Here is a 22,256-nt window from a genome sequence, read left to right as displayed (position 1 = left end):
TTGACTTGTGTTCTGCCGGGAGGTTCTCTTACAAGGGGCCCCATTCCCCCCTCCCCCAGCCTCGCAGACTTTACTCCCGGGGACACACTGCTGCTCTCTGGCTGGCTCCTGCCTTAAGCTCCCCTCTGTCTGGTCCCTGCTTTACAGGCGGCTTGGCCTCAGTTAGGCCTTCTCTTGCTCCAAACCTTCTGTGGCTGCCCACTGCCCAGTGGACACAATGGCAGAGGCTGGACATTTAGAAAACTCGTTAGTTTAAAGGAGTTTAAAGGACCATGATATAAAGGGCTGGGAGTGGTGGGGTGGAAGCGGGAGGACTCCCCTGAGGGAGGGGCCTGGCTTCTCCTCTGGGTGGGCTGCCTGCCGCCCTGGGGACAGCTGGCTGGTTAGAGCATTTGAATGTCATTGCATGGGATTAAAAATGAACATATTTGGAACCCGCCCACAGGCCTCTCCATCCCTCCCCAGTCCTTCCCTCTGTTCACTTCCATTTCTCTTGCTTCCCCGAGCCTCCCGGTCCCCACCCTGATCCTTCCCCAAACTGTCCCCATTGTCAACCTTGGCCTTGGCCCGGAAAAAAGGGTAGCTGACATTGCAGACTTTCTTGTGGAGTCTCCTCTCCTCGTTCACGCACTCAATGCTGCTGTCGGAGTCATCCTGTGGGTGGGTGGGGGGAACGGGGGCTGCAGTTAGGTGGGGCCTGAGACCCAGGCCTGGGGGCCACTCGCACCCCCCACTGCCCACACTGAAGCTGCTGCACAGGCCCTCTGATGCTGGGAACCCAGGCACCCTGGAGGTTCAGGTGTGGCAGTGATGGGGGACACTCAGTGGTGCTGGGCTGTGGAAGGGGTGGCCAGGTGCTCCTGCACATGCCTCGTCATCCCCTCTGTATCAACCCAGGACACGGGACTTCTCATCCTGCTTACAGTGGCGACACTGAGGCCTAGAGATGGAAAGCGGCGTGGCGTTGGGGTTCGGAAGCCCTCGGGTCTGGCTGGTCTGCCTCCCTCGGGCTCTGCAGCCTTTGAATGGGCCACACGTCTTTCCATCAATAGGATTGCAAAGGATCTCTCTGACCTGAGAAATGAGGCTTTTGGGGTCTCGCCTGAGTTTGTAATCCAGATTAACAGCAGGCGGGTTGTGGGCTGACTCCCAGTGGGGAACTAGGGGGGACTTCTCTGAGGCTCTATTCCACCTCCCCCAGGGCAGGGCCACTGCCTTGTGGGCAGCTGTCCTGAACCTCTGCTGCCACCAGACTTGCTGGCAGTGCTTCTTTCTTTCCCTTCCCTCTGGTCCGCCCCTCCAAACCTCCACCACTTCCTGGTTAGGGACTTTCAACAGCAGGTCACTGGACGTTGAGAAAAGTCTGGCGGAGGTTACAGGGAAATGCCACCAGGCTCCCCAGCCTGTCTGGGGCCCCGCTGGGCTGGCAGGGTGTCCCCTCAGCATAGGTTTAGAGGGAAGGGACACACATAGTATTTTTCTACGTAGATGCTGCTGGTTGACTATGCACTCATTTGCCTGGGTCTCATTCTGCTCATCTGTTAAATGGGGATGATAATACCTACTGCATTTATGGAGGTTGTGATAAGGATTAAGTGATACAATGCATATAGACACAGGGCATCCTTCAATGCCCGGACCTGTGTAAACATTCCAGGTATGGCAGCTATCATTATGAGTGTCAGATGTACCTGTCGTGGGCACTGCACCATTGGGCACAGCTGGGGCGTATACATGTGTGAATGTAGAGGCATGTCTGTGTAGACTCTGTGTGTGTGGGTCTGCACATGGGTACATGTGTGTGCATGTGCCCAGCTGCATGCATACATATTATGTGTGTTTCCTGGGACATATGTGAAAGTCTATATATTTTTGCATGTGTGTGTACAAAGTGTGTGTGATCAGATGAACATATCTGTATTTGGCTGAAGTAGCGCTTTCTTTACTCCAGTTCTCCTTGGCCAGACGGTGGGGTGGGTGGGGTAGGGACAGACAGAAGAGAGGCGTGCTGATCTCTGAGCTGTGAGCATCTCTGGGCTAGGGACAGACGGGCAGCACCTGTGAAGGACCAGGCTGCAGGCCAACCCTACGCACCCCCTGCCATTTGTGTGGACACAGCATTTTATAGGACACATTTCCCACTTCTCTGTCCCTTCACTCAGTTCCAAAGCCCTTCCATGCCACAGAACAAAGCTCCACGATTCCTTTCTCCCAGGGTTATGGACAGGCACAGGTTGTAGGGAAGGAGGAAAATGTGGCTGCGAGTTTGGGGCCACTCCTGGCCCAGCAAATACCAACTTCCTGGGCAGAAGAGGCTGGAGAAGACCATCTGATGGCCTCCTCACCTTCACTCAGGGTTGTGGAGGAGGGTGGCCTGGGGTCTAGACCTGTGCCTGACAGAGGGAATGAGGTTGGGGACAATGTGGGTGGCGGCCCTGCAGTGGAGGTTGAGGACAGAAGGGCATTGACCCCTGTCCCGCCCACAGCCTGGGCTCCATGTGGACACTCTGAGATTGGTGAGAACAGACTGTGCCTCAGGGAACCTGGGATGCACCCCACACACCCACACATGACCACGATGTCTTGGTTTTACTCAACAAACGTGTCTTGAGGGTCTTCTATGTGTCCAGCCCTGGCCTAGCCCTGGGGACAGATGTGGCTAAGACAGGGCACCTGTGTCCCAGGAGTTCAGGGTTACCACAGGGCAGCACTCTGCCACTGGTGACTTTCTTGGAGCACATGCAGGGCTGTGCCAGAGAGCTATGCGGGGCCCTGTGTGGCCATAGTGCACAACATGAGGACTGGGTGCTGTCATGAGGTGCAGGCTTGGGAGCCAGTTACTAGGCGGGATTCCCATCCAGCTACTTACTGGCTGTGTGGACCTTTTCAGACCGTTTAACCCCTCTCTGTGCCCCTCTGCAAAATGAGGATACCACTACCATCACCACTATCTCCACCACCAACATCACCACCACCACCACCACCACCTCCACCACTAACATCACCACCACCAATATCACCACCATCACCATCACCACCACCACCACCACCACCACCTCCACCACCACCACCACCACCACCACCATCTCTACTACCACCACCACCACCAACATCACCACCACCACCACCATCTCTACCACCATCACCACCACCACCATCACCACCACCACCACCTCTACCACCACCACCATCTCTACTACCATCACCACCAACATCACCACCATCACCACCTCCACCACCACCATCACCATCACCACCACCACCATCTCTACTACCATCACCACCAACATCACCACCATCACCACCTCCACCACCACCATCACCACCACCACCTCTACCACCACCACCATCTCTACTACCATCACCACCACCACCACCACCACCATCACCTCCACCACCAACATCACCACCACCACCACCACCCCATCACCTCTACCACCACCACCACCACCACCACCACCACCACCACCACCACCTCCACCACCATCACCACCACCACCACCACCACCTCCACCACCATCACCACCACCACCTCCACCACCAACATCACCACTACCATCACCATCACCACCACCACCACCTCCACCACCACCATCACCACCACCACCACCACCATCTCTACTACCACCACCACCATCACCACCACCACCACCACCACCACCACCACCACCATGCCAAGAGTTGAGCACAGTGCCTGGGCATTGTAGTGGTTACTAAGAAGGAGCAGGAGTGTGCTGGTGCACACATGCTTGGTGTGTGTGTGTTTGTGCATGTCTGTGTGGGTGAGGGCCAAGGACACAGGCTGAAGGACCTTCTTTCCCAGGTTCTTGAAGGGCTCAGATTCCTGTCTGCTGTTGGTTCTCAATCTTGGCAGCACACTGACTTCACTTAGGCAGCCTTTAAGCACACTGGTCAGGTAGCTCAGTAGGTCAGAGCATTGTCCTGATATGCCAAGGTTGAATGTTTGATCCCTGGTCAGGGCCCATGCAAGAATCAACCAAAGACTACACAAATAAGTGGAAGGATAAATTGATGTTTCTCCTGCCTTCTTTCCTCTAAAATCAATAAATTAAAAAAAAAAAAAAGCTCTGGCTGGAAAGCTTGGTTGGTTGGAGCATCGTCTGAAAGTGCAGAGGCTGCCAGTTCGATCCCTGGTCAGGGCATATACAGGAACAGATCTATGTATGTTCCTATCTCTTTCTTACGCTCCTTTCCCCCCTCTCTCAAAAGTCAATAAATAAACATAAAAAAAAAAAAAAAAAAAAAAAAAAAGAAAGTACACTGATCTGCCTCCATACCAGACTAGATCAATTAGAATTTTTGGGAGAAGTCGACACAGGAGATTTTAAGCTCCCAGGTGATTCTGATGTGCAGCCAGGCTCCTGGACCCCTCCTCTCCTGCCTCTGCCCTTCGCCTCAGGCAGGCTGGGCAGGTTGCTGTGGTCTTACCTTCTGGATCAGGCTGGCAAACTGCAGGTTTGCGGACTGTGAAATATTTAAGACCGTGCTATAGGCGTTCTCGCCCCTGTTCTCCAGCATGGCTTCCACCGCCACCCGCCGGCGTGTGCTCTCTATGATGAAAACTGTGGTGTCGAAGGACAGCGTGTATGCGGAGCAGTCGGGAGCGGGCTTCCTCAGCACCCTCTGGCAGTACTCCCTGCAGGAAAGACATCACCAGGGATCAGGTCGGCGGAAGGGGAGTGCGGGGGTGGATCTCATTACTCATGTATCACTTTTCTACTCAACATGTTTCCCTTCTGGCTTTGGCTGCCAGGAAGCTCAGAGCTAAATGTAGAGTCAATTCTGATTAGCCTAGGTGCTTGGAATATTTTGCTTCTTATCCTTCTTCTACAAGGTTTGAACGGGCTATTTCTATTTATGTTACATGTTATGGTGTATACGTCTTCTGTCTGAATCACCTCATAGGTATTTAAAAACCGAGTACACATTATTAAAAAATATATTAGATAAGTTTAAAATAGGATATTACTTCCTATTTTTCCTTGTATGCTAGTTTGTTTCTTCTGGATGTGGGCACCCTCTGCTAGTCTCCTTAGCATGGAGCTCAAACGGTCAGTTAACAAACCTCAAAGGTTACCTAGTCTGGGACCAGAGGATGAGGACCTGGATCTCCAGGTCCCTGGTCTCCACCTTTTGTCTGTTTTGTAGTATGGGCTCCAAAGTAAGGATTCATTCTTCTAAACAAAGTTTGAAGAGGTTGGATTAGACTAGTCATATTCATTTTACAGAGCAGATAACTGAGGCCCAGGGAAGGAAGACTTGCCTGAACTCACACAGGGGTTAGAGGCAGAACCTGGACTAGACCCAGGTTCCGAGCTCAGTGTTTGATCCATGCTGCTTATGAGAAGGATGTGCAGGAAATAATCCGGGCCGTGGAAGCCCCAGCTCCACCAGCAGGGAAGGAAGAGGAGCCAGGGTAGGGGACGGGAGGAGCCAAACTCACATGGCTGTGGGCAGGTCACTGCGGGCATCCAGCAGGAGGTCAGGGACACAGTGCTCATCCTCGTTGCAACCATTCCAGAAGGGCACCTAAGCCAAGGAGAGCCAGGGGTGGACATGAAACGCACAGCCTGGAGTCCGTATCTTTGCACGGGCCACCCCTCTCCCCACTGCGCACCAGCTCCTCTCTCTACTGCCCCGACGTGGGCTTTGTCTTTCCTGCCCCCTTCACAGACACTACACTGCTGTTTCTCCTGCTTCTGCACAGATTTTCTTCTCTATGAAACATGGCTCAAAACTCAGCTCTTCCTGGGTTCCTCTCATTCTTAACCATTTGAGTAGTGAATTTTTTTCATGCTCACTGATCCCCGGGAGTGAGTTTTTTTTTTTTTTAGATTAGTTCCAGTTACAGTTTTATTAACTTAAAATCATGTTTGTTTGATAACCAATTTATGGAAACAAGAAGAACATACATTTGCCTTTTTTTAATGTTGCCTTACACATGTATGATTGTACTCTGGATGGTCAGGAGGCATGAGGATGTACACAAACGTTCATACTACTCAAAGGATTAACTGAGCTGATAGCACAGAATACCCACTTATCCAGCAGAGCAGTTCCAGTGAACCTTTACTGATCACCTACGGAGTGGGGGACAAGGTCTTTGGTACTAGGAAACAGCTTGTGCTCTCAGCTTATGGGGAAGATTGATGTGCCAACAAATAATTATAGTATGAAATGTGCAGAAAAAAAAATAGAAATCTGCATGACAAATAGAAGAGGCAGAGAGGAGAAAACAGTTGCCCTATAGGTGGTTAGAGAAGGCTTCATGAAAGTTCAGGGAAGTTCCTAAGGATGACCCATTTAGCTAGATGGACCAGAGGGAGAGGAAAGTCTAGGAGGAAGGATGAGCCTGTGCATAGGTCCTGAGGCATGAAGGAGAATGATGAGTTTAGGGAATGGCAGGTAGTTTGATGTTGCTATAGCAAGGGGTGAAGGAAATGTAGAGATGGGCGGGGCCAGTTCTTAAGGGCCTTGGGGTCATGCCTTGCAACTTATAGGACCCACTGATGCTTTTGGCAGGGAGCGTCCTGCCAGATGTGTATGTGGAAGGCTCTCTCTGGCGTCAATGGGTGAATGAACTTGAAGAGTCAAGACTAGAAGCAGGGAGGCCATTGAGGAGGCTGCTGAAATGTTCATGAAGGATGTGATAATAGTGTCAGTGTAGTAGCAGTGAGTGTGGAGAGGAGAAAACAGGTCAGGGACTTCAGAGGTGGGATCAATAGGTCCTGGAGTTCCTCAGGGCTGAGGGAGAACAGGGTCCAGGATGTCGGCTGTGTTTCTTATTTATTTATTTATTTATTTATTATTTATTTTTTTTAGTGAGAGAGAGAGAGGGACAGATAGGGACAGACAAGCAGGAAGGGAGAGAGATGAGAAGCATCAATTCTTCGTTGTGGCACCTTAGTTGTTCATTGATTGCTTTCTTAGATGTGCCTTGACCAGGGGGCTACAGCAGAGTGAGTGACCCCTTGCTCAAGCCAGCAAGCCCACGTTCAAGTCAGGTGAGTTCACACTCAAGCCGGTGACCTCGGAGTTTTGAACCTGGTCCTCTGCATCCCAGGCTGACTCTGTATTCATTGCATCACCACCCGGTCAGGCTGTGTTGCTCTTTTAGTGTCGGGAAGGATGACTATGCCGTTCATTCATAGTGGAGAGGTTGAATGGAGGGGGCATGTTGAGTTCAAAGTGCCTGTGACCCATCCAGGCAGTTGGGTACTCAAGACTGGAGCTGAGGAGCAGCAACTGTCACTATCAAGAACAAAGCCCAAACTCAGGAGAGGGGAAACAGGTGTCACAAAGGCCGCATATAATGTAAATGCAGTAACTTTTCTCAAAGGCAATCTCCCTAGCCCGTAGGTAGATCCACATGCTGGAAAGTCAGACACATTCTATCAGGCCTGCCCATCAAGGGGCGGAGCTGCAGCTGCAGCTAGACGCAGGCGCACTGCGACAGCACCAGGAAAGAAGACAGCAGAGCTGTATAAAGAAGGGCAGAGGGCCCTGGCCGGTTGGGCCCGAGCGTCGGCCTGGCGTGAGGAATTCCCGGGTTCGATTCCCCGCCAGGGCACACAGGAGAGGCACCCATCTGCTTCTCCACCCCTCCCCCTCTCCTTCCTCTCTGTCTCTCTCTTCCCCTCCCGCAGCCGAGGCTCCATTGGAGCAAAAAGATGGCCGGGCGCTGGGGATGGCTCTGGTCGTGACAGAGGGACGCCCCGGATGGTCAGAACATCGCCCCCTGGTGGGCGTGCCAGGTGGATCCCGGCCGGGCGCATGCAGGAGTCTGTCTGACTGCCTCCCCGTTTCCAGCTTCAGAAAAATACAAAAAAAAAAAAAAAAAAAAAAAAAAAAAAGAAAAAGGGCAGAGAGGTCATTCTGTGAAGGGACACGGTTCAAGATACGTTGGTAGCTTCAGGGGCTTCACTGTATTTTAGCAACTACACCATTTTGGTGATTTCAGGTCTCTAATAAAATACCTCCCACCTCTGCCCAGCATACTGTAAAAAGTGTGGAAACTACATAATAACCTTTGGGAAAATTTCTATTCAGTTCATTAAAAGGGATAATTTAACGCAATAAGCAGCTGTTATTCTCAATTATATGGAATGGCTCATTCCCCCAAGAGGTGAGATATTACAGCACTAGAACAGTGCTGGGCATTTAATAGATGCTGTCGAGGAGTCATGGGAGGAATGTTTCTAATTTGCTGGGGGCTAGAAATCCAGATTAACAGGATTTCTAGAAGTTTAACTGCTATTCAAAACCCTTGACAGTATGCCCCAGACTGCCTTTCTCAGCTCTCTTTCTCACCTTTTCTTTACGCACACCTTCACCTTGCTAGTTTCCACTTCCAATCCTTGGTCAGTGCTCCTGGAGGTCTCCTCCCCATGTCTACACATCTGAATTCTGTCTACTCCTTAAGATCCAGTTGAAAGCCACCTCTTCCAGGAAGTCCTCCTGCCTATCATCTGATTGCTTGATTATACTTCTTCTGACCTCTTTGACCTGACCCGTGACCCTTGTCATCCCCATGCATAGGATCGTTGGTGTCAGAGCTGAGTACTCTGTGCATTAATCTGTATCATGTGCTTCCGCATGCATGTAGAATGGGTGACATGTACTCAGTCCTTTGCTGTCATGGCTTTGTAGGCTTTGTAATTACTGTGATGGGGAAAAACATTAATGACTTAGTGCACCCAGCTTTCCTCCTCTCCTGGCTTTGCCAGTCCATTTCTCTCCATTTCAAACTGCAATTCAAGGCGGTCTTGCTTGCGCGTTTGTGACGTTTGTGACTCAGGATCAGGAAGAAGGGTGGAAGGTGTGAAGGTAACTGAATGTGGGAGGTCTGGGAAGGGGGTGATGCTGAGGAGCTGAGGGGGTTGATGGGGCGAATGGGAGTAAACGGGATTTTCTAAAGTATTGTTGTTGGGGTCCTTTCATGTGGGAGAAATACATGTAAGAATGTATCTGACATTCTGTTTGGCCACTAGATTCTATATAGTAATTCATGCTCAGACTGGACCTCACAAGTCATGGTCTTAAAAGTTTTGTGGAACATTTTAGAGTTGTTTCCTAAATCCCGAGAGTTCAGGTCTGAGATATTCCATTTTATACATTTTGCCTGCTCTCCCAGCACAGCTGTGACAGAATCGATAGCTGGCATTTTCTTTGAGTGGGATGTGTACGGTGTGGCAGATGCAGGGAGTATCTAGTGTCAGATTTCAGAAAATGCTGATGCCTCTGGAGCTGGATTAGAAAATGTGCCTAAGGGTGGGGCCAGAGCCAAGGAAGATGAGGCTGAAACCGCCTAGTTTTTGGAATACAGGGGGTCTTCGGTTACGACTGTCTTGACATATGACATTTCAAGTTTACAATGCTCACTCCCATAAAAACAGTACAGGTAGCATCATCTCCAGCGTCTCCTGCATATTCCTTAGGCAATCCTGATTCCCCGGACCCAGTGTCTCCAGCACCTTCTGCAGGTTCTCCTGCCTCTCCAGCTTCCTCCTCCCAATAGGTCACTCTCTCCCGCCTTGCAATGCCCCTTCCAGTGTGCAAGCCAACCACAGGAATAAAGGTAAGGAATATTTTTTTTCCATTCATTTTTTTCTGTTACTACAGTATGGTGTACAGTACAGTATATTTATGTCCTTTTCCTTTTTCTGTGGCTTAGTTGGGTTTTCATGTTCTAGATTATGATTTTACAACTGTGTTAAGATAGGTAGGTGACTTAGGTTAGGGTGTGTTCGACTTACACCAAAATTCGAGTTATGTCACTGTCGTAGGAACAGAATTGTGCTGTAACCCGAGGCCCCCCTGTTCTTAGGTGCGGGGCGGTGGGGGTGGGGGAAGATTGTTAATCAGGTGGTCACTCAATGAGCCACAGACCAGGCTCTCTAGGGCCTTCAGGGTCCTCACGTGTAAATGAAGCCGGTGACTGAGATCTCAGGCCCTGCTGGTCCTGTGGTTCTCAGGGCCTGTGATCCACTCAGTGCTCACTCTGTGCTGGGCTATGGGGGAGCCTCCGACAGGAGCAGGCCTGGTCCTTACCCTCACAAAATTGTTCAGCACAGGTCACAGGGAGGAGGGGAGGAGCCATGCTGTGGGTCTGCTGGGCAGGGGGTGGGGAGGAGTGCTAGGGGAAGCACTCTTTTGTACCTGTCACTCTCAGGCCCGGCCTCGGGGTGGGGCTGGGGTATGCATCAGAGCTGTGTGCCCTATGGGCCAGGACCTACCGAGACTCTGAGGGTAGTGGGCCAGCCGTCGTCCAGCATGGGGCCGTGGTCGGGATCCTCCAAGGAATATTCTACTGAGAAGGTCACTGGCTTCACGTAGTCAGCGGTGTCCTGTGAGGAGATGAAGACAGGGTGAGGGCAGGAACCTCCGCTTCTGGGCCAGGACCACTGAGAGAGGACTTCACCTCCCTAAACCAAGAGGGCAGTACCCTGTCAGCCTTCAGCACGAGCTCAGGATAGAGGAGCTGCCCATGGGGGTTGGAGGTTCTCGGTGGGGGCTGCAGCTGAAGAGTGTGCCTCCTGGAAAGGGCACTGGGCTCAGCACACAGCAACTTGGCTGCTGGGATGTGTCTCCAAGCTCCTGCTCATCCTTCCAGGCCGGGCACCCATCTCCCCAACACCTTGGCCTCCAGGAAGCCAGGCGGCACCCATCCTCACGTCCCGTCCAACACTGTCACTGCCTCTTCCTCGTGGCACTCAAACTCTCCGATTACTGTCTGCCCTCCTCCCTCAGAAGCCTCTTAGCACCGTCTTAGCACTGTGACAGTTTAATAAATGTGCTAGACCCATGAATGAACAAACATGGGGCCAAAATAGGGGTGATTCAGGTTGGTCCTGTGCATAGATGGTAAGAGGGGATGCTTAGAGCTGCCTAAAAAGTCTCCCCCAGGAACCCAAATCCTGACACAGTGGCTTCTTTGTATTAAGGCAGTAGCTCTCAGACTTGAGCTTGCATCAGAATCCCTGGGGCTGGGGGGAGGGCTTTTAAAACACTGAGTCCCACCCCCAGAGTTTCTGATTCAGGAGGCCTGGGATGGGGCTTGAAAATGTGCATATCTAACAAGTTCTCAGGGGATGGGGATGCTGCTGGTCCTGGGGGGCACACTCTGGGAACCAATGTACCAACACATTGAAGAGGCACCACATTAACAGACACAAGGACGTCTCACTCCCTTCAAGCTTTTCTGACTTCGCCCATTGCATACTGGGGCCGGGGGCTCTCTGTGCCCCCTGCTGTGTCCCTGAGGCTGGAGCTGTGGCCTTGATGAGATGAATTTCTCATCCTCTTCTTTATCCACTAACTGGGGCCCTAGGCTCCCACTGGTTCTCCCTCTCTGCCAGGCTGGCCTCTCCCTGTCCCTCCTCCCAGCTGTCCGTACCACTGGCCTACCTTACCCGGTCTTCATTTTTAGTTGATGCCTCCTTATTCTTTCTTTTCAAGCCATGGTCCCTGCCGCTGACCCCGTTCTTTCCACTAGACCTCACTGAGTCCCCTCCCCAACATTTAATCTCATTCCCTGCTAAGAAGCAGTGGGCACTTGAGAGCTGGGGAGGAAGGAATTTCGGAGGAGGGTACTGTCAGGTGGTAGGCAGTGTGTCCCAGTGGCCTTTTCTCTAGGGCCTGAGGATGGGGTGGCCACGGTCCAGGCCACTGCCCGCTGGCTGGCCGCCTGAGGTCTGCTGGCACCAGCTGAGCTCTGGCTCTCCACGGCAGCGACCCATCAGCTCTGTGTCCCCTTCCTGTAGGAACTTGGGTTCTGCTAGTGGGGCTGCTGGGCGTCAAGCTCACCAGGACATGGAAGCTGATCCGATCACAGTGCTCCTGGCTGGATGAGAGCAGGACAGCCTTGTTTGTGTACCGGTCTCCGCCCTCATCCAGGTGGGCTCGTGGCGTGTACCGCCTCTCATCCATGGTGGCGTTGTACCTGATGCCTGGAGGAGGGAGAGGGCAAGACCATGACGGTGAAGCCACATTTCCACCCAAGACTGTTTGTCTCTCAATTAAAACAGCCTCTGGAAAGCCAGCCTCCTCCAGGAAGCCCTCCAGGTTGGCCAGGAAAAGCTGCTTCTCTCCCCTCAGGAGGCCCAGTGTGGGCAGGAAACTTCCTTGCAGGGAGCAAGTGATGCAGCAAGAAAGGAGAAAAGAAAGGACCTGAAGAGAAGACAAAGGTGGAATGAGGAGGAAGGGATGGGGCTGACAGTGAAGGGAAAGGAAAAGAGGAAGAAACGGAGGGAAAAGCGAATGTGGCAGAAGAGGAGAGGAGACAGGATGAGGGGTCAGGGACAGTGACGCCTGTTGCAGCCCCTCGCGGAGTCGACACACCTCCCCACCTCTCCCGCTTCCTCTCCCAGCTGGAGCCGGTGGCTTTGGATCGTCATGTCCGTCATGTCCAGTGAGAGCCTCTGCAGGTGGCAGGTCCCGCTACCAGGGAGGGCTGACCAGCCCCCACCAGCTTCTCAACCTTAAGGCTGTTCTGGAGTTGAAGACTCTGTCTTCCCTCTCAACGAGGCTGGTCCTTTGCCGATTCCAGGAAAGGCTCAGTTCCGCCTCCTGTAACCCAGCCAGGGCTCGGGGTGCACCAGGTCCTTGCAGTTTTCTCCTTTCACAGGGACAAGTTGAAAGAAGGGCACAGCTACCCCGGCCTGACCTGGTTCTCATCTTCCCTGGACACCCACTTCTTCATCTGCTGGCCTTGCTCCTTGGCCGAGAAGCTCTCTGTAGTCCCCGTTTCCTGCATGGGCTCAGTCTGGTCCCGGAACCTGGAGCTATCACTTCCCAGGGCTGCCTGGGCCCAAGGCTGCCAAGAGCAGGTGTCTGACCCCAGCCTTGGCTGGAAGTGAAGTGCTGGACCCTCCGAAGCAAACTGCCCCGCTGCAGACTCACACCTGCTCCAAGCAGTGACCACAGCTGCCTGGGTCTCCATCTGCCCGGTCCCCTGGTTTCAGCTTCCGTGCCTGGATCTGACCCTTTCCTGCATCCAGGCTGACGTCACAGCTTTCACACTCCGGTTTACTTTGCTGCTTCCAGTCCTCTGCTCTGATCCAAACCGCACCCTGACTATCTTCTTCTGCTCCTGGCCTTTCCTTCATAGGTCACTGCTGCTCACTGCCATCCCACCCTGGCATGAAGTCCCTTCTCTGTCCCTTGGAATTGGAGCATCAGATGGGCATCTAGAAGTCATCAAAGGCGGCTCTCGGTGTGGTCTGGCCCTTAAAACCCATTTTAGTGAAAACCCAGGTTTTGAAACAGAGCAACCCATGGGGGAGGCCCCGGGGGAGAGGGAGGGGCCTGGCTTACCAACTGTGGCCGTGTGGAAATGGGGTGCCAGGAAGACAGGTGTGAAGCAGAGGAAGGCGGCCAGGCAGGTGGCGTCTCTGCCGCTGCGTTTGCAGTCTCTGTGGAAGATGTTGATCTTGGACGGCTCAAAGTGGAGGCTGGCATTGATCTGAACCACAGGGCGGGACCTGGGAAGAAGGGCATGTCGCTGGGATAGGGTGAGCCCAAGGAGGCCCTGCTGTGACCTGGGGGAAGGCGGAGAGCCAGATGGGAGTAGAATCTGCAAAACCACCACTGGAGGGTGAGGCAGGGCGTGGGGGTGGGGAGCAGAGTGGGGCCCCAGTTTTGAAGGATTGGGCAAAATGTGCGCAGGTAATGAGGGGTGGGCTCAGGCCCCCTGCCCCTCGAGGCAGCCCTTCATCGCTTTCCTTGCTGTGGAGCATACTGGCTGCCTTTTGCCTCCTCATCACTTTCAGATCAGTGGTTCCCAGCCCCAGATAAACATTAGACTAATCCTGAGAGCTTTAAAAAAAATCGCGGTGCCCAACTTGCACTCCAGGTCAGATTAAATCAGAATTGGCATCAACATATTTTTAAAACAGTGCATCTATATTATAATACAGTGACACATCTCCCGGGGATCTGTAAAAATGCAGCTCTTGATCCAATAGGTGGGCACAGATGCTGCATTTCTAGCAAGCTCCAAGGAGCTGCTGCGCCATTGGTCCCTGGACCAGACCTTGAAGAGCGTGGTGCTAACGCTCCCCAGGGGACTCCAGGGTGCAGCCACAGGAGGGAACCACTCCCTGTGCTAGAGGCTCCGCCCCGCCCACCCACACTACCCAGCCAGGCAGACAGGAAATGCAAACTTACTCAAATTTATTCAGGGAAGGAAAAGCACAGCTTTTCCAAACCATGCACTTATATAAGAAGAAATAAGTGTAGTGTGATTTAGATGCTTCAGAGTTTCAGCATGATTGGGCTAATACTCTGCTCTTTTTAGGATAAGGAGGGTGCTGCCTCCCCTGTGGTGTGGCGTGAAAAGGGTGCATTTGAGTCTTGGCTACATTGGCTCCTCCCCGGAACTTGGGCATTTCACATGACCTCTCCCCCAGGAATTTCAGACTCAGAATGGGTAAGCAAGACAATATAGAGTAATAGTTATATCAGTGATTCTCAAACTCAACTACCCATTGGAAATCAACATCTGGAGAGTCTTTAAAAACTACCACTGCCTGGAAATTCTGCTTTAGGTGGTCTGGCAAGGCCTGGGCAGTGAGAGCTTTTAAAGCTCCCCAGATGATCCTAAAGGGCAGTCAGTCCTGTGTGAGATCCTGGGATTGGACAGTAAAGTCTCCAGCAATGGGCTCTGACCCTAGTCCCTCACTACTCAGGTAGCCCTCTGGTCTCAGAAGCTAGAGCTTGATCCAGTCCTTTCTGCAGGACCAATTCTGCTGGTGTGTGGGTGCATACGCCTGTTTTGTTTCCTGTAAATGACCTAGTTTATGTGTCACCTTAAGGACTCCCTAGCCCCTGTCTACACCTTACCCTGGGACTTGGTCACCTGTCTTGCTTCCTGGCTGGAACGTGCACAGGGAATATCTTTACTGCCCAAGCTGCCACCACCGAAGGCCTAAGAACCCCCACATTTGGAGCAGACCTTCAAGGACAGCCAGGCCGTACGCCAGTGCACGGGCTGTACCACAGAGACCCTGCTCTCCTGTGCTGCCCAGAACACCAGGGGCACCACCTAGGAGTGTGGGGCTGCTGAAGCTTTGGCCATGGCAAGCCAGGGACACAAGGAGCCTGCAGTTACCCGGCTCCTCCTTCCTCCCCTTGATGGGCAGTTGCAGGAAACAGAGGTTGTATCTTAGCTCTGGAGAGACAGGGAGCAAGGAGCTATGTTGGTCCCAGGCCACCTGACTGTGGCTAGCTCAGCGATGAAACACTCCTATCTGCTCTCTCTCTCTTTCCTGCGTTAGTTTCCTTCTGCCTTGCATGTCCTTCTGGGACTGAAGCCTTCTCCTCCCCCAAAAGCATAAACTTTACTTGTTTTCTAGAAAACCTGGATTAAGACATTTCCCAAAAGGATTTAATATTCTCAAAGCCCAAGAGCATATTCTCTCCTCCTTAATTCTCCCTGTGAAGTAACACCACAGCTCTGTTTAATGCCTTTCGTAAATTCTGTGAAAAATGTGATTGCAAAAAAAAAAAAAAGTGATTGCATTTATAGAACATTATATGTAGGTGGAAAAGAGTTATGAAGAGCTATGTCAACGTGTTAATGGTAAGGTGATAAAACTGAGCAAATTGTTTATTTTACACATTTTCCTTAAGTTATTATTGTTATTTATTTTTTTGTGACAGAGACAGAGAGACAAGTAGGGATAGACAGACAGGAAGGGAGAGAGATGAGAAGCATCAAGTCTTTGTTGTGGCACCTTAGTTGTTCAGTGATTGCTTTCTCATATGTGCCTTGACCGGGGGGCTACAGCAGAGCAAGTGACCCCTTGCTCAAGCCAGTGACCTTGGGCTCAAACCAGTGACCACGGGGTCATATCTATGATCCCACGCTCAAGTGAGTGACCCCACACTCAAGCTGGTGAGCCCACTCAAGCCGGATGAGCCATGCTCAAGCTGGTGACCACGGGATTTTGAACCTGGTCTTCCGCATCCCAGTCCGACGCTCTATTCACTGCATCACCGCCTGTTCAGGCATTAAGTTATTATTAAATATAATAGTATTTAATAATAATATTAAAATATCTCATTAACATAGGAAAAAATTCAAATAAAAATTTTTTGGCTCAAAAATAGCTAATACATCACAAGGTAAAATATATAGGCTTTCAGAAAGCTTTTTTTTTTTTTTTTTTTTAAAGTTGTGACCGTTGCTAAGGAGAGACCTTGTGTGCAGATGGCTGACAAATACCTAATGGGTTGGTAGAGAGATGAGGCCCTGGGAAAGGAGACAAGTAGTCCGAAGGCCTTTGGAGCAAAGCAATCTCTGTGCTAGATAAACATTCCCTTGCACTAGCAGAGAAGGGGGAGCTGTTCCTTTAAGAAGCTTGAAAGGCTGAAGTTGAAGATATGCCTAAGTAGCCAAGACTTCCAGGCTAAATTCCAAGAGGGGATTTTTGACACTAAATGCTCAAAATCTTAGATCTCTATTGAGAAGAGGGATTGGGACTTCAAAATAACTTACAGTCCTTCCATACATTGGAGATTTGTGGTCACAATGGGGTAAGAACAGGAGAGTTTGGCTCATGATGATTAAAGACAAAGGACAAAGATCCTGAAGCATCTCTTTTAAACCCTGTATCCATCATGACTGTCAGGGGAGCCCTAGAGTCAGGAAAAGTGAAGGTACCAACCACAAAATCACAGCGTTGCCAAGGGCGCCCACCGCCAGGTCGACAAGCCCATCCTCGTTGAGGTCCAGTTGCCCGTGGAGGCTGCAGCCAAAATACTGGAGGCCGGGAGCCAGCTCTGAGGCCGTGATCCTCTAGGGAGTGGAAAGAAAAAGCTGGGGCTCGACACTGTTGGACCAGGGTGGGCGGGGCCGCCCTCCAGGGTAAATACACACGGAAATCCCGGAGGGAGCCTGTTTGAAACCAGCAGGACCCTTCTCCAGCCCAATGCTGTCTCCTCTCCTGGTCTTTGCTGGCACCTGAAATTCCTACCACCAAGTCACACTTTTAGACTAAAGTATTGTATCTGAAGATTTCCTCATGTGTTACCTGGCAGGTAACCCATTAGGATCTCTCACTGCTAACATACAAAGCAAAGATAATGACCCTGAGGGGATGGGACCTAGGATGGGTCACTTTTGAAGTGAGCAATGGCCAGCATGAAGTGTTCCTGGGGAAAAGCGAGCCTGGATAGGCATCCACCACTGTGGTCAAGCGCATGAATGCACGTGGAGGAGGGTGAGGCTCGGGTCCCTGGGACTTTGTTGCTGTTGTTTAGAGATCAGGTTCAGCAGGGAGAGGGTGCCCATAGAGGTGATGTGGAAGTTCCTGAAGAATAATGCACCCATTTCATAACTCTGACACAAGGCAAGTTGAGCTAGGAGGTCAGAATTCTGCCCTGGATAAGGACAGATGATAATCCCAAACCCAACGACTGAGCATGAGCGACGAGGACCCTGGGTCCCAGCTCCAGCCACTGGTGCTACCTGCTTCGGCGTCTTTAGGAGGCTGTCTCGGAAGCCATGGAAGATGTAGATGACCCCTTCGTGGCCGTCCTCCAAAGGGGCTCCCACCACCACGTCGTTGTAGGAATCTTGATTGAGGTCCTGCACCGAGACGATGGAGGACCCGAATCGGGCATTCTGATAACTCAGGGAATCCCTCAGTGTTCCATTATAAACAAACCGGTTCTGTAAAAGTAGGGGCAGGAAAAGGCTCAGGGGGGCCTTGGCAAGGGCCTTCAGGGTCCATGCCCTCTTCCCGGCAGCATCCTCTCTCCACCCATCTTCCCCAGCAACGCTCTCTGGCTACAGGGCCCAATGACAGAGGTGCTTCCTAGCTGCCCTGGCCTCAGCAGGCAGGCGCTGGTCTCTCTCCTGACCCAGGTTCCCTTGTGAGACCAGAGTGAAGGCAGGGACACAGCCGTACCTGTCTAAGGTTGTAGATGTACACCCTGCCTCGTTCTCGGCCCTCGCTGAAGTACATGGGTGCGCCCACCAGGAGGACATCAGTCACACCGTCACCGTCGATATCCACCGAGGTTATCTCACTCCCATAGTAAGAGCCTATCTGCGACACAGGGAAGGGGAGAGGGCAATGGGGTCGGGTTGCTGAGAGGCCCCAGACGGCCAGAGCAGGGGAACCGGACAGATGGCCTTCGACTGGCAAGTCTGGGTGAACAAACTCACGCCTCTCTCTCCCTCCCCTCCCACGGAGTGGACTTACAATGTCAGTTTGTCCTTCTTTCCCCTCTTTTTGCCTTTTGTTCTTCATTTCCACCCCCACTCTTCTTTCTTTCCATCATTCAATTTTATCAATTGCCATTTATCCTGTTTGTAATTGATACATTATAATGGCAAAACAATGAGCAAAATAAATAATGTATAAAGAAGGAAAGTCACCTGTTGTCCAAACATACAACTACTCTGAATGCTTTACTGTATTTTCTTCTAGTCTGTTTTCTCTAGAGCAGGGGTCCCCAAACTACGGCGGGCCACATGTGGCCCCCTGAGGCCATTTATTCGGCCTGCCGCTCTTCCGGAAGGGGCACCTCTTTCATTGGTGGTCAGTGAGAGGAGCACAGGATGCGGATGTTGTATGTGTACTGTATGTGGCGGCACCACAAAGCCCAGCGTCGCTCACGTGCAGTACTACTTCCAGTGACGCAGGACACACACGTCACGGCTCCGGAAGCGTGTCATATCACTTGTTATGGCTAGCAGTGACAAATATGGAACCGGACCATCTCATTAGCCAAAAGCAGGCCCATAGTTCCCATTGAAATACTGGTCAGTTTGTTGATTTAAATTTACTTGTTCTTTATTTTAAATATTGTATTTGTTCCTGTTTTGTTTTTTTACTTTAAGATATGTGCAGTGTGCATAGGGATTTGTTCATAGTTTTTTTATAGTCCGGCTCTCCGACGGTCTGAGGGACCGTGAACTGGCCCCCTGTGTAAAAAGTTTGGGGACCCCTGCTCTAGAGTGTGTGCCTTGTGTGTGCGTGTGTATGGTTTTATTTTTCCAATCTAAGATCATACTATATATAGTTTACATACTGATGGATCACGAGCACTTATTAATTTTTTTCAACTATACAATCATTGGTGATTCTATAATATTCATAATTATACATGTGCCAAATGTATTTAATCAGTCCTCTATTGTTAAACATTTAGCTCTTTTCAATTTTTTTTTTTTTTACAGAGACAGAGAGAGAGTCAGAGAGAGGGATAAACAGGGACAGACAGACAGAAACGAAGAGATGAGAAGCATCAATCATTAGTTTTTCATTGCGTATTGCGACACCTTAGTTGTTCATTGATTGCTTTCTCATATGTGCCTTGACCGCGGGCCTTCAGCAGACTGAGTAACCCCTTGCTCAAGCCAGCGACCTTGGGTCCAAGCTGGTGAACCTTCCTCAAACCAGATGAGCCCGCGCTCAAGCTGTTGGCCTCGGGGTCTCGAACCTGGGTCCTCGCATCCCAGTCCAACGCTCTATTCACTGTGCCACCACCTGGTCAGGTGCTCCTTTCAATTTTTAATGTCAAAAATAACTCTGGGACTAGCACCTTGCGGTGAATAATAATTTTTTTCAGCATTTGAACATTCACTGTGTCCCTCTCCCACCTTGGGTGCCAGCTCCCCCCATCAGTGTGGGCGCCATCCACCCACTCAATCGGAGGGTCCTTCCTGGTCTACCCTTTACCCTCTCGCACCTGCAGCCTCCCAGTGAGTCCTGCCTGGTGTTGGCCAATCATGGCCCCAGTCCATCTATTTCCCTCCCCTGCTGCCTCTGCCCCAGGAGGCACCCTCCAATGGGCCTCCCTGCCTCCAGGCCAGCCCCTGCAGCCCACCGCCCAGGCAGCCAGAGTGGCCCATAACAGCTGACCGTGTTGCTTGTTTGCTTTTGGAAAAAAGTTTAAACTCCACAGCATGACCCTGCTGGACTTGCCTCCTTCCTTCCCCAGCCTCCAGACCCCAAATCTGGCTCCCCCAGCCCCTCCTGCCACACCCAGTGATTTCTCTCCAAAAGCTCCAGGCCCTGGCTGGGTTCCAGGCTTCCCTCTGCACCTTGTCAGCACCTGTCTCCTTTCCTCCCTCCCCGTGAGTGTCTACCAGCCCTCAGGTCACTTCCTGTTAGCAGCAGCCCTGTCCTTCCCCCTCCCCTCCCCACAGTGAGTGTTTCTCCTAGGTGCTGCCCTAGCCTCACACTCCTTCGCCAGCAGCTGTGCCCTCCCTCCATAGGTGTTTCATGAGGGTGGGCACTGCGCCTGCTGAATTCCCTCCAGGCCTGGTGCCCTGCCTGGCACACAGGACGCACTCAGTAAATGTTTACTGAACCAATGGGTCACCTAGGAAAGGGAAGGAGCCCTTCCTAGGGACAGGCCTGCATGATAGGCTTTATAGCCCCTGGTTAGCATGTGTGAGCCTCACGCTTCCTTAGCAGAGATCATGGTCTGTACCTTGTTGCAGGCAAGGAACTGAATGAAGGTCAGAGAATTTGGATTGCTTGCCCAAGGTCAAAAGGCAGCTCACAGCCAAAATGAGCTGGAACTCGGGCCTGTCTGACCCCTGAGCCGTGCCTCTCCCTCCCACAGTTACATCCTGGCCCAGGGTGCATTCAGAAGAAATCTGCCCTAAAGCACGAACAGCTTTTAACTGAGGAGAAAGATAAAAATACAGAAGAGAGATAGAAAATCATAAACTCTGGATGGGGGAGGGAAGAGACGTGCTTGCCTGAAGTAATTAAGAGGCAGACAGAGAGCAAATAAGGGGGGAGGGAGGGCAGCATTTGTCTAGATATCTGGCCTCAGCTATGTGGGTCACAGTGATTTAGAATCCACTTAATTGAGCTGCCTTCAGCACTGCGGTTTCTCATTCGGATGCTGGAGGCGGGACTGGGAAGTAAAAATGTCATAAATTCATCAGCAAATTCCCTCCAGCTCTCAAAGTCTAGTCTTGGATTCCCCAAAGAGCATGCCCTGGGCAGAGTGTAGGTGGGGAAGGAGGAAGCTGGGGCCAGCGCAGTGCCCCGCCCGGGTCCGCCTGTGCCCTTGAGATGATGGGGGGAATGGTGGAATGACAGCTTCCTGTAACTGGAGGGGATTAGGTGAGACCCAGCGAGGAGCCTGTCCTCATGGTGACAGGCCAGGGGCAACAGGCCTTGCAGGAGACAGGGCTGTTCCCTGACTCTGGAGAGCTGAGGGTGAGCTGGGAATGACATAAGGACCCAGACAGGGAGGGCCCAGGGTCGGCCCAGGGTGCCAGGACACGGGGTGCTGCCAGTCAGGAGGGGCTGAGGCCTGGCTTTGGAGTGTTTGGGGGTCAGGAGGTGGCATAATGCAGAGAGCCTCCCCAAGAGCCCTGGCTTCGAACTTGACCCAGCCATGAATCCACTCTAGAACCTTGGAAAAGCCTTGCTGCTTCTCAGGACCATAGTTTTCCTGAAATGACTTGGATCAGAACCCTGTTTTCTGATCTTTTGACCACCAGTGACTCTTATCATAGCTTTACAGTTTGCATTCATGACCATCCATCCCGAGACTCTGAGCAGCACAGCCTGGATGCCCACCGCAGCCCAGGCATTGGCCATTGGCATTGGCCACTGTTATCAATCTAGGAAAAGGAAAGAAGTTGGCATTTTGGTGAACCCATGGGACCTTGAGTGGGTGGATACACAACCCCTCCCACTCTGGGCAGCATGAAGGTGGCCTGAGGCACATGACTGCCCCTGAGGGCACCTAGGGACCCTGGCAGTCTAGGCTGGGAAGCCACAGTCTAGATGCTGCCTCTAACCCTGAACTCTGGCCATGACCAGGGACCAGGGCCTGGCTTTCTGGGAATGCGACAGTCCAGCTTCAAGGATGGTATGAAGGAGATATATGGGAAGGATGTTTGTAGGTCTGGGGACTGTCCTACGGAGAGGGAAGGGATAAGCTCCAGAGACCTCCAGCCCAGCCTTTCCCATTTGTCCAGTTCCCTCTGCCCCCCGCCTCTGCCCCCACTCCCCCTTTGTTACCTGCTCGCCCTGCAGGGCCTGGTGGATGGTGAGACTCCGGTTGTTATGCATGGTGAACAGGATGGCTTTGCCCGTGTGGTTGAACCGGGGAGCTCCAGCCACGTATACCCGCCCCTGCCTGGAGGACACGACCGATGTGACTGTGTACCCTGCCACAGGAAGAAACGGGCTGGTCTCTGGCCTCACGTGCTCAGCAAGCCTTGCCAGGGCCCCCCGAATGGCTCAGCTGTG

At 51.9% G+C, this 22,256-nt stretch overlaps 1 protein-coding gene across 3 annotated transcripts in view; it reads right to left on the bottom strand.

Annotated features, from left to right (window-relative positions):
• Positions 1-22,256, bottom strand: part of ITGA11 (integrin subunit alpha 11) — a 135,649-nt gene that overhangs the window by 16,812 nt on the left and 96,581 nt on the right. For all 3 annotated transcript variants that reach the window (XM_066342837.1, XM_066342836.1, XM_066342838.1), the window contains 10 exons: positions 22,026-22,174; positions 17,934-18,074; positions 17,492-17,695; positions 16,689-16,819; positions 13,336-13,502; positions 11,827-11,969; positions 10,257-10,367; positions 5,465-5,550; positions 4,450-4,657; positions 556-654 (listed from right to left, as the gene is read on the bottom strand). In XM_066342837.1, coding sequence (XP_066198934.1) covers positions 556-654; positions 4,450-4,657; positions 5,465-5,550; positions 10,257-10,367; positions 11,827-11,969; positions 13,336-13,502; positions 16,689-16,819; positions 17,492-17,695; positions 17,934-18,074; positions 22,026-22,174 — 1,439 coding nt within the window. The remainder of the gene's footprint in view (positions 1-555; positions 655-4,449; positions 4,658-5,464; positions 5,551-10,256; positions 10,368-11,826; positions 11,970-13,335; positions 13,503-16,688; positions 16,820-17,491; positions 17,696-17,933; positions 18,075-22,025; positions 22,175-22,256) is intronic.

This window comes from Saccopteryx leptura, chromosome 6, assembly GCF_036850995.1.
Source record: "Saccopteryx leptura isolate mSacLep1 chromosome 6, mSacLep1_pri_phased_curated, whole genome shotgun sequence".
In the NCBI taxonomy this organism is placed as follows: Eukaryota; Metazoa; Chordata; class Mammalia; order Chiroptera; family Emballonuridae; genus Saccopteryx; species Saccopteryx leptura.
Note: the sequence above shows the minus strand (reverse complement) of the source record. Positions and strands in the feature narration are given on the sequence as shown.